Source organism: Ischnura elegans, chromosome 6 (genome assembly GCF_921293095.1).
Source record: "Ischnura elegans chromosome 6, ioIscEleg1.1, whole genome shotgun sequence".
Taxonomy (NCBI): Eukaryota; Metazoa; Arthropoda; class Insecta; order Odonata; family Coenagrionidae; genus Ischnura; species Ischnura elegans.
The window spans coordinates 53,153,646-53,168,788 of record NC_060251.1 but is presented as its reverse complement, the minus strand read 5'-3'; the positions used below and the strand labels follow the sequence as shown (position 1 = coordinate 53,168,788).

At 38.5% G+C, this 15,143-nt stretch overlaps 1 protein-coding gene across 1 annotated transcript in view; it reads right to left on the bottom strand.

The window, feature by feature from the left end:
• The window catches only part of LOC124161370 (tubby-related protein 4), a 65,820-nt gene that overhangs the window by 11,894 nt on the left and 38,783 nt on the right, over positions 1–15,143 (bottom strand). Inside the window, exons 8-15 of the mRNA XM_046537684.1 lie at positions 14,825–15,049; positions 14,169–14,397; positions 9,674–9,931; positions 9,549–9,610; positions 7,461–7,553; positions 6,759–6,894; positions 4,560–5,878; positions 1,240–1,616 (exon numbers count right to left, since the gene is read on the bottom strand). Coding sequence (XP_046393640.1) covers positions 1,240–1,616; positions 4,560–5,878; positions 6,759–6,894; positions 7,461–7,553; positions 9,549–9,610; positions 9,674–9,931; positions 14,169–14,397; positions 14,825–15,049 — 2,699 coding nt within the window. The remainder of the gene's footprint in view (positions 1–1,239; positions 1,617–4,559; positions 5,879–6,758; positions 6,895–7,460; positions 7,554–9,548; positions 9,611–9,673; positions 9,932–14,168; positions 14,398–14,824; positions 15,050–15,143) is intronic.

The window sequence follows — 15,143 nt, the reverse complement described above, 5'->3', positions numbered from 1 at the left end:
GATATCTCGTCCGAATCAGGGAAGGGGTTAAAGTAGAAAAACATTAATTCATATTTTTTCTTCACAGGATGAAAAATACAAAAAAGAACAGTAAAAATCCACATGAAAATACATATTTGAGAATGGTTTCACACTTGTCTGTTTCAGCCCAATTGCGTCGGACTCAAAGGTATGCATTCTTTTACCTAAAGAACAAGCGAAAAAACAGCATAGTATAAAAAACGAAGAGTTCTTGCCATCAATACTATGAGAGTCCATATATTAAAAATTCTACTCTCAAACTATAATAAAAATTGCCATTAATTCATGAAATAGAAAACTGCGATCAGTATTGTGATAAGTTTAATATTTTTAATTTCTTCTTTAAATTATTTTAAAAATTTAGTGCTCAAGGACCTCTTACAATCTTATTAATTTGGTATGAAATATGTTATGCTAATGTTTATTGTTTGTGAAATTTTAAAGATGTTTGTTACTTTTTTTCTATTTTTATAACAAACTGAGTATTTCTATACTTACTATTCTTGTAATTTCCTATTAAGGCATTACGACAAATAATACAAAGTAAAAAGAATAAGAGAAATGTAGCAGCTGAATAATACTATCACACACTAATGCAGAGAATATGAATTCCTGTCCCGTTTCAAAAAGCTTAGACTACCATTAGAAACAGCATGTGAAACAGTGAAGTGAAATTGAAAGTGAATGCTTAAGAAATCCCACCATAAAATGCCTCATTTCATTGTCTACTCAGCAGCATTGTATCTAATAGGTGATTTAGCCTGATAGGTGCATTCCCTATCCAATCCTTAATATCTTATTTTCCGTCAGAGCGAGTCAATAAAAAGATGCTAATTTCTGGGTGGCTGATTTGATGGAAACCTTCCAAATTATACTGCACGCAGTAGGTTTATGTGGAATATTTTGTGAAATGAATGCATATCTTTCAGCCATACCATTTTTTAATTTTTTAATTTTTATTTATTTCCAATTTCCCCATAAACAGCACATTCTGGCCTTTACAACGGGTTTTTAACATTAACGAAGCACAACACAAACATCCATGCCCGGGTTAGGGATCACCTACCCAGGCGGGATTCGAACCCACGACCTACGGATTGGCAGGCGAGGACTTTACCCCACCGCCACCGAGGCCGGCCTGCTTGTAAAAGGGTGCCATGCCTGTGAAATAAGATAATAATTATAAAATTGAAAAGATTACTACTGCACATATGTTACCTAATGGGCGAAGGGGATTGGTTCCTTTTGCTCTTCTTGCTCAAGGCTGGACTCGAAGGGCTGCTGTGGGGTGGCGGGAAGCGAGAGGTGGGAGAAAGTGGAGGGAGGGACCGTGGGCAGCACAGTCCGTCGACGGCATTCATCAGGAGAGCCCTCCCACTTCCCGAAGCCTGCTCGCCAGTGTTGAGCACCAGGGCAGCGGCCACAGCTGCAGCGGCAGCACCACGAGTCCTCACCCTCCCCTCCTCGGCTGAGGTCTCCCCACTCGTGGTCGTGGTGCTGCCCCTCTCCCTTTGTTGCGCTCTCCTCTGCAGTTGCGGTGTGTTGGCTGCGCTCTTGCTCATTCCACGAGGCAGAGGCGGCCTGTTCTGAATTGCCTATTTTACATTGAATGGATGGATAAAGAGAGATAAATAGAGAGGGAATATATGGAGCTTGCAGGGAAAATCCGTTGTATTGAAGCATGCCAGGTTTGCAAAAAGGTTAGATGATCCAATTGTGTCGACCATTCCAATTTCTGGCATGGCCCTCACTACGAGAGTTGCCGAATCAGTAGCAAGGGCGGATTCAGCATCAATTTGGGGTTAATGACCTGGGCCCGGGGAGCATGGAATACTACCCTATAGAGAGGGGAGTTTTTACAGAAGGGAGTGCTATGCTCTATGATAAATATAACTCAAACTTCTCTCACGTTTGGGACTTGTAGCCATGCCTTTTCACTTAAAGTCCCTTTAAAAGATTACAAAAACTATTAAACTAATAAAAATTAAGAGTTTTTGGTAAAATTTAGGGGGTCCATGACCTCTATGACCCCCCCGAAAATCCGCCCCTGATCAGTAACTTATACAGGTTATAAACCAATGATAAAACTGCTAAAATGGTTACCAACCTTATATAATTATTTGGGGTTTCCATTTTGGGTTTCTCCTTCAATACCATGCATAATTGGTATTCTATCAAAGAATACAATATAATGCAATGTTTATATTTGTGATTACATATATTATTAAAATGCTAGATTTCATGCTAACAATAGCACAAAAAAGTTTTCTAATTGTAGGTGCTGGCAGGAAAGGGTTAACTAGCTAAACCTAATCTTTTCAACCTGTATTAACAAAGATGTGGACTAACTACCTTATAATTACTTCAAAAGACTTGATTCAAATTATGCAATGTTTTTCACTGCATACATATTTTAATAAAATGTTTCACATAAAGTAAAATGCATAAACTATATTCCCCCATCAGTTTTTTCACCCCTTACACATATTTCTAAACCTGAACGTTTTTCTCTGAAATTTTAATATTGCTAATATAAATAGCAATTTAAGTACTAATTGGACTTTAAATGAAAAATTTGAGATCCATGCAACAGATAGATGAATAGTTCACCTAAGTTACTAACAGTTCTGTTACTTTACAAATGTTATGACAGCTGAGCATATTTTCTCAACGACAGCTTATCATCTTTACCAATTAACATCCATTGTATTCACCCATATTTTCCTCTAAATCTCACTAGTGTTATCACAATAATAATGATGATATCACAAACACAAAAATAACAATGATGGATTTTCAGGACAACATGTAGGATTAGAAATCTATATGGAGTCATGAATAAGTACAGGGCAGGAAAATGTGACTTTAAAGATTCCAGTCAATTTTAAAAACATTCTATCTGAAACCCTGAGAAAAATTGTCAGCAGACCATGTTTTCCATCCATTAAGGCCGTTTTACACGGTACACGGAATTGCGCAATCTGACGTACATGCGAAGGTGCAATCAAAATTGCGTCGTATAAAGCGGTGAATTGCTAGAACACATGCGAGAATGCGTGGATGCGAGACGGCAAAATAGCCCCTGTTCTAATTTCGTTCATGCGTTCGCGCAATTCCACGCCATTTTAGAAATTAATGCAGCTCTAACCTGCACGATTCCGTGTACCGTGTAAAACAGCCTTTAGAGTGTTTCCAACTGCCTCTATCCCAGTGAGAAATGGGTGGTGGAATCCACGTGGAACCCATGTGGAATCCACGTTGAGTGGTGGATATTTGGTGGTGGTGGATATTGAGTGGTTGGACCCACGTGGAATCCACGTTGATTTCAAGTGGATTTGTGGTGATTATCATAAAATGTTAAACAGAATTTCTAATTTGTGGAACTTAACTCTCTGGTGACATTGCGTCATTTATCATCCTGAAACCACGCTAGTTATGTGAAAATGTATCGCACATTCTATTTTTATGTAATTCGTGGAAAGGCAGCCATGAGAGCACATGAAAAATCGTAGACACATATATAGAAGGTTTAGATATAGAGTGGTTGAGGTTTTAATGGTTTTAGGACAGCACGTACTGCTGTTTTAATTTTTCCACCAAATTTCCACGTGGGTTCCACGTTGATTCCACGACCAAAAACACGTGGTATCCACGTTAATTCTCCACGTGGGTTCCATGTGGATTCCACCACCCATTTCTCACTGGGATGCCTCTACTTTTTTAGGAAACTTGAGGTTGAAAAATCGATTTTTCAAAAATGTAATTTTTTTAATTTAGACCACATGATATATCGCGGAACAAATTTTCAGACTAGTGGGAGCACTTTTAATTTTGGCCAAATGGAGCGATTTCACTAATTCGTGAATTGTTGTGGAAGGAATATCTGTATGGTGTTGTGGAATGAAGAGTCCAAATCCCCCAGCAAACAAAAGTAAGTTGAGTCATAAATTAGTACAGAGCATGGAAAAGTGATTCAAATTTTTTTAAACAATTCTATAAACATGCGCTTTAAAATTTGTAGTGAATTTACTTTTCTATACGTTGGTCCATACAAATCTCCATGTATATATTAACCAGTTTGAATAATATAACAGTTAGCTTCTTATTTATTGCCCTGGAACTCCCTGAATATCTGTACCCTGCCGCACACAAATACGTCGCACGTTGCATATTTACTAGGATACCTACCGTTATATGTACGTACTAACATACAGATTAATGAAGTCTTATGCATACATACCCAAACAAACATATAACCGAAAACAGGCCATCATTTTTATTATACTTTAAAATATTTAGTGAATTTACTTATGTTGATCTATACAAATCTAGATATTTTAAATACTGTCAAAGACCTTCACAGTGGTGTTATCTGAAATCTCTAAGCCACATGTGGTTTTAAACATGTACAGCTCTCTTACTAACAATTATCAAAGAGTACAAAATTGTGTCATTGAGTGTAAAATTACATAGTGGCTAAATTGTGACATACAACATAGTGGCTAAATTGTAAAAGTTATGAATAAAAGAGCACCCACCTCAATACTGTTGCCAAATGACTCCACCCTGTCTCTTTCAGGCCTTTCCCGACCTGGAATTTCTCCATTTGCTCTGTTCCTCATGTTACTCCTCTCCACTTGATCAGTCTCCAATCTCAATTCACCTTTAGCACTTTCATTTGTTTTATTTCTAGGAGCCCACCCAGACACATGACCAAGAGCCAAGCCTTTACAGTCACTCACATCTGCCCTCCTATTAAAGATATCACTTGAGTCAAGGCTCCGACTCTTCCCACCATGCCTCAGTTTGGGTTTCGGTCTCTCTTTTTTCTTGTGGATCAACACTAGTCTTTTCGGGGCTTCCTTCATCTGCCCACTCGACTCGCCCGAGAGAGAACGGGCTTCGACCAGATCCAAGTAGCCCACACTACAACTCCTCACGATTGGGTCCGTCGACGGACCCCCTCCCATGCCACTTCCCACACAGCCACCGAGGTCTCCGCACACACGTGAGTTCCTCTCTCGATTGAAAGATGTCCCAGACGAACAGGCAACACTACTCCCCGCACCCTCGTCGTCGATGAACTTAACATCCTCCGGGTTACCTGTCCACTTTGTCGCGGCCACCTGGTAGTTCCCCCCGCCCTGCTTGCTACAATGCTGTCTCTCCCTTCTCCTCTGCACGGGAGCCCTGCTGTGCACCCCACCACCACCACCACCCATCACTCCCGAGGATTCCACTGCGGTTCTACCCCGATCGGGATGATCTTGTTCCTCGGACTGTTTCACTAGGAGGTTCCCTTTGGCCCTCCTCCTCGCACCACTCGCATAAGGATCACTGGATATCGATGCCGGCAAGTGCACCTCCGCCATGGTCGTTGCATTTTCCAGGGAGAGTTCGCGCGGAGCGAGAATTCGTTTGGGTGAGCCCTGAGGGGTCACGGAACCCTGCGGCTGCATCGACTGCCCCTTATCACATGTGTTTTGGGATCCGTTGTGTGTGGAGGGAGAGAGTGGAGGCGAGGGCATGGGGCAGACGGAGGAGTGGTTCACGTCGTATGCAGCAGCTCCTGAAGGCACTCGTGGATTGTGGCGGAAGTCGGACACTTCAGGAGCCACTGAAATATTATTGTACGGAGAGTCTGCATCGTGCTGAGATCTACAGGAAACAACTCGGACATCGGGGCTGAGATGCTCGAGGGGACCATCTTCAAGTAAGGTGGGCGATGGTAACACCATGGATTCTGGTCTAGCTGAACAGCGCCGGCCAGTGGCCCGACTTCTGGGAGACATGGGAGCAATAGGAGCAATGTCTGTCTGAAGGCCTGGAGGAACGTTCACTTCACTATCCGTAAAGACTGAAATTAAAAAAAAATATGACAAATTACAAATGAGACAAAAAATAAGGTAAACCTCTGTCGCAAGTGGCAAGTTGAAAAATAATTAAATTTTTTATAATTGATAGGAGCCTTTAGATAATAATACTAGACCAGAAAATTTAAGTTAATCTTTTCACCTAAATGATTATATCATCAGACAATTTTTTAATGTTACCTTTCATGGGGATTCACTGCAACAAAAATTCCACTTAATTCAAACCTACTGAAATATTTGGCACATTTCAGACTTTAAAATAATCATTAAGGCCAATTTCATTAATATTTCATTAACACCAATATAATCAATGATTAATCAGAATCTTGTTAAAATGCCAAATGCTAATTTTTTTATGAGTGGAAGAACTAAACTAAATTAATTTGATTCAAAAGAATATGATTTTTTGGCAAAAGTTTAGTAATATATTACACACAAGGTATGTATAGGTAAACATTCATAGAGTCCATCACGAGTACACAAGGAATTAAAATATAAACAAAGGCGAAGGCAAGTGAAGGCAAAGCATTCAAAGTCATAAGTCGTCCAGAGTAGCCAGCAACAGGGCAAACTTGAGGTCAATTGGAGCACTTTGCTCAAAGTTTCTGTAATTTTTTCGTTTAAAAAATTTTCTTATTTTTGACCTAAACATCATTACTAATTTTGGTTCCTACTGACATCCAGGGTTAGAATTTTTTGACTAAATTTTTTCCACCCTGTATAGTTTCATTTTCACAAATCATGAACATCATTAGAAATAAAAATGAAAATTTGGATTCTCCATGTTTTCTGATTATTCATGCTGCCTCTCCCATCATCAGCCCGAATAATCGGGATTTTACCATAGTGAAATGCATACTTTACCTTCTTCCTCATCCTCTGAAAAAAGGTTGGGGTTGAAGTTTGGATCAGGTCCAGGAAGAATGTCATCTCTAAGCTCAGTCATGGCTAAAGTCATTTGCCTAGGTTGCAAATGGAGGAGAGAAGTCTTGTAGGTGACCTGAAAATTTGGAAAATATATATGTTGTTGAGTTAAGTCAGCATCCATTTTTTGCATTACCTACCCTTTGAAAGTGAAATGTTAAAGAAAGAAAGGGTCCCACTTTTTCACACACATATGAAAGATAGTAGTACAGCAATATATGTTCTCAAAAATATATGACTAAATCTTTGTAAAATGAAACGATAATCTTAGAAAAAGATAATTAGTATTTAATGAAAATTCAATAGCTTTAATTTTTTATCTTTGCCAAAAAAGATTCACTATTAGGGAATACAGGTGTACGTTCCTACTTTAGAGAGAAAAATTTTGCTTAATGTAACTATGAGCCCATTTAAGTTTAATAGTCAGGTAATAATGAAATATTGTACTCGCAATTACATAAAAATTGATTCCACAGAAGATAAAATATATTTTATGTACATAGTATAATAATCCCACCTATAAAGAATGGAAAAGTAGATAAGAAATGAAAACTCTTAAAGGTATCAGTTTACTATTTAAAGCTATAAAATTAATAGCTCATTCCATAAAGTAGATTCAGGGTACGATAAATTACCGCATACCTGACCCAAATTAGCTGGTAGAGAAGAGGCCAGCCCATGGATTTTGAACTTGGTGCCCCATATATTCGAAGTAACCTCTACAAGACGAGCATGCTGTAATGAAAAAAATAAATTCAGATTTCGAGAACATAAAATAGTGGATGTTTCTGATTTCAATTGGTTGAAATTCCTGATATGAGACAAGGTGGAACAAATCACTCAACAGTTAAAATTGTAGAGCTATAACGTCTAACATCTCTGACACCAACAATAGCAATAAATGCTAATAAGTTTAGAGGGATTTTAATGAAAATTGTAGACCTTCATTGAACTTCTGTTGCACGCTATTACTCTCGTATAAGTATATCTAATTTTTTAACAATGGATATCCTCTAGATCCATGGCACTTCACAATAGAGAATAGCTTGACTTGAGTATTGAGATAGCATGAAAACGTCTAGTTCTACTCCTTGTTGAGTTCCACTTGATAATGATCCTTTTCTGAAATTTTATCTCATCCCAACTGCTTCTCTATCATTTCTAGTTTGAGAGCTGGCCAATTGCAGCAGTGTGTTTTCACCTGACACATTTTAGCATCACCTTTTTATAGGTTTAAACCTTTTTAAGGTATGTTTGCAGTGAAATAGAATTACACTGAAGCTGTGGAGGAAATGCAAAGGGTTAATATGTACATTTTTAAATGTATTACTTTCATGGACAATGAAAAAGTACTCTATCAGACAAACACATCCAATAAATTAGAGATACTGTAAGGACTGAGGCAATTCTAAAAGAAATCCCAGAAGTCCCCTACAGTAGCAATGGTTCCATAGAGATTTACACTTTCCACAGGTTCTGTTGGTACCACTTGATTCACTGCAGGTCTTACACATGTTTTTGACCAGCCATCTAGGCTATGGACGATGTTTGAGCCAGCAAAAATACAGTAAACACTGCTGTACTTTTATGAAACTATCAAATTATATCAGATAGATTCTACCTTTAAAATGAGGTACTTGGAGCACAATAACTCAACAAATAAGTCAGACAACTAGTAGGACGAGAAAAATGGCAACATAAAGGGCACCAGAAGATGTGAACATTATCCCTCGGGCTCCATGAGTATGGGGAAATTAGCCTCCCTGAGGGCTGCTCATTCATATACATAATTCAATTACTGAGCAGGAGCATATAATTCAATTATTGATTTAAAAAACATATAAAAAGAACAGAATTAATTACAAAAAGAGAATTAAAAACTACCTATACTGAAGCAACCTTACTGATTTCACACATATAGCTAATGCTTTAAAGTTTTACATACAAAAGTGAAATAAATTAACAATAAACAAAATATCTGTAGCATCTGAAGTATTGCTTATATCAGCATTAATACAGAATAAAGGTTAAATTTTCTACGAGTGAAAAAAATATCTGACAGAATCAAAACAATCTAACAATTTTTTTCCGCAGCTAGCATCCATGACTAGGCTGATTATAGAAATTTTTTTACAATATGTAACCTTTTCTACTTTCTTGCACAACAAATATAAACCTTAAGGCCCCTTTATACAAAGAATCATTCGACAGTAGTAGGTAAGATTTGGCTTAGTTATTGAAACATTCCCCTTTCTCAATATAAACTTAAATATGCCGCTAGATATGGAGGAATATTACCACTTATGGCATAAAATGATTTAATTACCTTAATCACATAAAAAGTTGTAATGGAAGTAACACCAAACTTATAAAACAAAGTTTAAATGCTAAAAATCTATTTTTTTTAAGTCACACTACCTACTGATACTTTTTTTGAGGAGTGCTGCTAGTATTAAGTTGTTACTGCACCTTACTCCACAAAACTTCAAAGGCCGTTTTAGATGTGGCACTTAATTGCACAGGTTAGATTCTGCATTAATTTCTCATTACAGCATGCAATTGGGCAAATGAGCGAATGAATTTAGAACAGGGGCTATTCATGCAAGTGTTCTAGCAATTCACCACTTTGCACAATGCAATTTTGACTGGGCCTTCATACACAAGTCAAATGGTGCAATTGCATGCCCCAAGTAAAACAGCCCTTATGACAGTTTCACCCCATGATCTCACCTCAGGGAGTGTGTCAACATATGTCAGATCGTCAGTCTCCACGGGGTCGATCCCCATTCCCCCTGGACCATAGACACCGCCCCCACCCATGCCCATGTCTCCTGATGTCCCCACGCCAGAGCCACCTCCACTGCCCCCACCCCCCTCCCCACTCCGCGACTTTCTCCGGCGACGCCTCCTCCTTTGTACTCGAGGACTAGTTGCACAACCCTCGTCATAGTCCGTGTCGGATGAAAAATCATCAGAGGGTCGAGAAGAGCGAGATGGTGTGCTGTTAGATCCTCCAGATTTCCCTTTTTGTCCACCACTGCTGCTATTCTTCCAGTTGGCTCCTTCTAAAGCAGCCGTACCATTGCTTCCAGAGTTATCAATCAAAGCAACTTCTGCAAGGGAAATCAAAAAGAGTTCATAGTGTATGTTCCCTCCCTCTTACTTTTGTGGTCTGATATATGTATTGGCTTTGGGGTAGGTAATTGCTCACATTAACACTTTCAGTGCAGGTGTAAATTTGGAGTTCATGTTCAATGGTGAATCTATTATTTCACTAATTTCATGTTTATAAGACTGATTACCATACAATTATGTCATCTCATCATATTTATGTGAAAAAAACATTTATCTTAAAAAAATTCTTGATTTCTTAACCCGGCCTTAGTGCCAGCCTCTTTTACATGGTTTGCTGAAGAATGCCAGGCCTTTTTTTTTTGGATTTGTAGCTTTGCACTAAAAAAAATATATAAAGCCTAATATGCATTTTCTAAAACAAATTTTTTTTCATTCACTCTTAACACTTACGGGTATGTTAAAGAATGACAGATACTAAAAAATAGAGAAAATCTACATGAAGCTCAAAAAATAAAATGTGTCAGTGCAAAAAAAACCCAGCCTATATATCGGCCCTTGGCACTCATCACATATACCACCTGGGCCGATGGATCGGCCTGCTGGCACTAAAAGGGTAAAGAAGTCATTCGCCATTGCTTATATTTTTACTTAGACGACCCGCGATACAAATAGTTTATTCCACTAGATGTTTTGCTCCAAAGTTATTTTTTTGCGAAATAATATTGATTTCAATCACAAAAAAAGTATTTGAGAACAACCAATAAAGATTTTTAGGCCAACTTTAATTGCAATGGACTCTAATATACGATGCTTATAATACGTTTAAAAATGACAATTTAAGATTCAATAATGAACTTATTTAAATATCATTACAACTTGCAATTAAAAAATACTCAGAAAATTAAAATTGAGAAACGCATTGAAAATTGCAGAGAAATGTTTCCTTCAAAATTTTGAAGTGTTGAACAAAAAAAAGTGATGGATCCAAGAACACCTGCTTCCTTAACGATGCTAGGGGTTCAATTGATGACTATGGGCCAAAAGGAGAACCCTACCTAGTGGCAACATGGTGGGGGAATTGAGAGAAATGTCATAGGCTATATAAGCAGTCATTCACCATGGGCTGGGAGGTGGTATTTATTTATTATGTTTAATGTTCACCCAACATGTACATAATTATAGGGCGAACAATACATGATTATAACTACAAAAAAATAGAAAATAAATTGGTCACAGCCACAAAAAAGTAACAATCATGATAACAAATGGTAAAAATATTAACTAAATACTATCACAGTCGCGAAACATATTCTTAACATCTTTTAAAAAGCAGTTTTTCTTTTGATACAGGTCTAAATCATTGAAGTTTTTGTTATATAGTACACAGATCCTTCGTATTGGCGTATTGGAACAATAATTTGTTTTAACCTTAGATATGTAAAATGTTCTTTTGAACCGGCTATTAACATTTGGTACTATTATTTTTATTTCCTTAAGCAATTCATAACATAGGCCCTTATTAATGACATCATGCAGAAATAGCAGGTCGTTTATGGTTCTTCTATTTTGCAGGGTATGGAGACCAAACACTCTTAACAAATCACTATAACAAACATAATTCTCGAAAAGCGGATACACATGATATAATACAAAATATAGAAATCTTAAAAATCTCTTTTGAACTTGCTCTAGCAGTACAATATGTTTCTTTAAATAGGGAATCCAAATAACTGACCCATATTCCAACTTACTGCTTAAGAGGTCTTCTGCATGGAATGTATACATTTTTGAAAAATAAATTGAGACAATCAACATTATTAGAGTAAAATAGAAAACAGCATGTTGAGTTATCAAAAAATAACATCCCTGAATTTTTTTTTTTAATTACCTCCTACATGGCTATAGCATGTTTTCATCCATGTACCTAATATTTTTATAACAATGCAAGAAAATTATGAACTTGACAATAAAGGCAGAATTCAATTCAATGAAGGAACTACATACATATGTATATAACTGTTGGGAATGCCCAAGGGTGCAGCTAGAAATTAAGTCTAGGGGGGGGGGGGGGTTTAGGCACAACTACTACTGGTAGATCTTGGGGATATGGAATACCCGCCAGGGTAAGCCGGAGATGTGGGAGCCCTCCCCCAGAAAACTTTTAATGTAAATGGTCCAAAATGGTGAGTTTTATGGCTGTGTGAATAGTTCGATGACTTGTTTGTGAGTCATCTGTCCCCCTAATATTATGTACATACCGTATAAGCTCGTGTAAGAGGCGCACCTTTTTTCCCAAAAATTGCAGCCGAAAATGAGGGTGCGCCTCTTACACAAACTTCTTATCTTCCCCCCTCCCCTTCACCGGTCGAAAGTCTGAGGGGAACTGAGTGGCCTTGGTTTTCAGTGTAAGTCAGTTATCTGTAATCCTAGGTCAAAAACAAGCGGCAGGCAGGGGAGTTTCTCCCTTAGTGACGTATTTTTAAAATGCCCTGTTTGCTTTTCTTGTAAGCATCGCGCCGTCACGTCGGTACCCCAGAGGTGAAAATGGAAAAGATCGCGCGGGGGTTTTTCGCTCCGGAGGGCGCGCTAAATTTACTGCCACGAGTGGGCATCCCGCGCCATTTATACTGCATATAGTAATCGCTTATCAAACTTAGAGAAACGCGTATTTTTGAATGACATACCTGGTCAATAGTCAATATCTGTCTTGCCGAGTAATTTCCATTACGCTGAGGACCTGATTTTCCAAAAATCATCTTCAGACGCAAATATGACGATTATTGCAACTGAAAATTATATTGGTATCAAAACCTGCGTTTTTAAAAAATTCGAACGAGTGTGTTCATTGTTGGACTAAATTGTGGATGGTAGAAATCAGAAATGCTTGTAAGTGAAGAGCGCGGAAGGAGAGGTCCAGGGGAAGGAGCGCGATCCCTCCGTCTTCGAAGCAAGCGACGAAATACGGAGGGGAAGGTGCGCGCTCCCTCCCCTCCGTATTTCAAGCTACGAAGCTATGAGCGAAGGAGCACGGGAAGAACACGTCCGATCTTGCATTTGACGTCGTTGCCTTCAAAGCGAAGGGGCGAAGGAGCAGCAATGTGATATATGCAGTTTGCGTTGCATAAAGTTTCCAGTCGGTCTCGTCTTGTTTGAGTGCGCTTATGCTACGCTTGTTTCTGTAACTGTAAATCTTTGTGTCAAACAATTAGATCTTAAAAAACTTAAATTCTGTCAGATATGCGTCTCGTTAGATATCTTTCTTTTTTTGAACCTCGCGCGTGTCATACAATTATTGAAAGCTATCGAGATATCTTCGGGCTCAGTTGATGACTCACCTAGCATTTGGCCTCCAGAAACTGGGAGATCGATCAAGGTCAGTTGGTGAAACGGGGTAGGGATGAAACACGTTTCCATTGTTCCCCTGTAACTTGATGTTTTCCTGTGGGGTCTCGGAAAGGGAAAAAAACGGCAGAGGCATTGGCTGATGGAGGACCGAGGGTGGTTCCGTTAAATCTACGACGTGGTTATTATCCTACGGCGCGTAGATTGCCCGATTGTCGTCCAAGCTCTTGGGAAGGTTCGTGCTAAATGCCTGTCGTGTTTTGCCTTAAAATTTTCCATGGCTGCAATTCTATTGCAATACTCCTGCGAGAGCATTTAAACAAAATTGTTCGTGAGTAGGACAAGCATCGCAGAGCAACGGCGTATGCGAAGAGAGGATCGGAACTCTTTCTACTCCCTCTTATACCGCTGTTACCGCCCTAGTTATCAAAATTTCCTCTCTCAATATTAATTGAAAGAGGAAATTTTCCTTTCCTTTCCTCTTTCAATTAATATTGAAAGAGGAAAGTTCGATAACTGTCGAAATTCCCGGCGCACGTCTGCAACACCGCGCGGTAGTATAAAAAAAAATGCCGTAAATTTTTTTTTCTTTATAGCTCTGATGCTCAAAATAGGGGTGCGCCTCTTACACGTGTGCGCCTCTTACACAAGCTTATACGGTAATTACAAAATTTGTCGTATTGATATATCTTAATAAAAAAATTCTCTAAGCCCTGGAGGGGTTTTATCCTCCAAAATGCTGTGCCATTGGGACTGCCTACTGCCTCTTAAGTCAATACGAAGTTGATAAAACTTCCATATCATGACAATAGATTTCAGTAGGACGAATCAGACAGATCTGAGGCATCTTAAATTTTATCATGCAAATAGCCATTTGTGAAATTTGATCAAATAAATAAAAGGAATTACCGGTCATCAGATATTGACACTTACCATCAACCTGAGGATCAAATATGACAAACTCTGGACGTATTTTGCTGGTTCGTTTTCCTTTCAGCAATGGCACAAGCCCCCCCAAATATTCCAAATATAGAGTGTAGCAGGTGCCGGAACTAAGGTTGTTATCATCATCATGGCGAATCATTGTGCAATGAAGGCGTACATTTCCTATAGGTGGACGGCTAACAAAACCTCTGATTTGAGAGGGTTCAGGAACACAGCACTAAGGTCACAAGGAGAAAAAATGGCTTATTAATAAATGATGTTTCAATACTTTGATGCACTTGCAACACAAAACACAAAAATAGAATAATAACTGACCATGTTTCCTTATATATATATTATATATATATATATTTATATATATATGCCTCAGCTCCATTGAACCATCATGAAAAAACGTTAAATCGGGCGAAAAAATCTTGTGCGGGAAAAATTTTTACGACCATAAATGCGGAAAAACCCAAAATGCGGAAACAATAAATACGGATAATTTTTACATTGCCCTAATAGGGAATGAATCAGGACCCAAAAAAATAAAAGTTAAATGCAGAAAAACATTAAATGCAAAGACCTTAAATCCGACTGTATGTGTTGCTATTTTGGCAAAAATCTTGTAATAAAGAGTAAAAAATTTAGCCCCAGCTCACCCTGATGGTTTGAGCAAAGAGCGTTGAGATGAGTGCCTTGATGCGTGGTGGAAGAGGCAAGGCTGCAACTTGTGAGTCTGATCGAAGCTGTCCATGAACCTGCAGACGGCACATGAGCTGCAGAGATGCAACTCGTCGAGAAACCCATGCTATATGCACTTGGCAGCCGGTGGCTATATACAGGCGTTTATCGTTGTGACCCCATGTCAAGGCTGTAACTGGGGCCTGGAATAAAGGAAATGGTTTTCATTAGACTCCATTACATATCAATGTTAAGCTCAATACATTCACTTTTTTTGAGTTTTGAGGTGATAGTAGA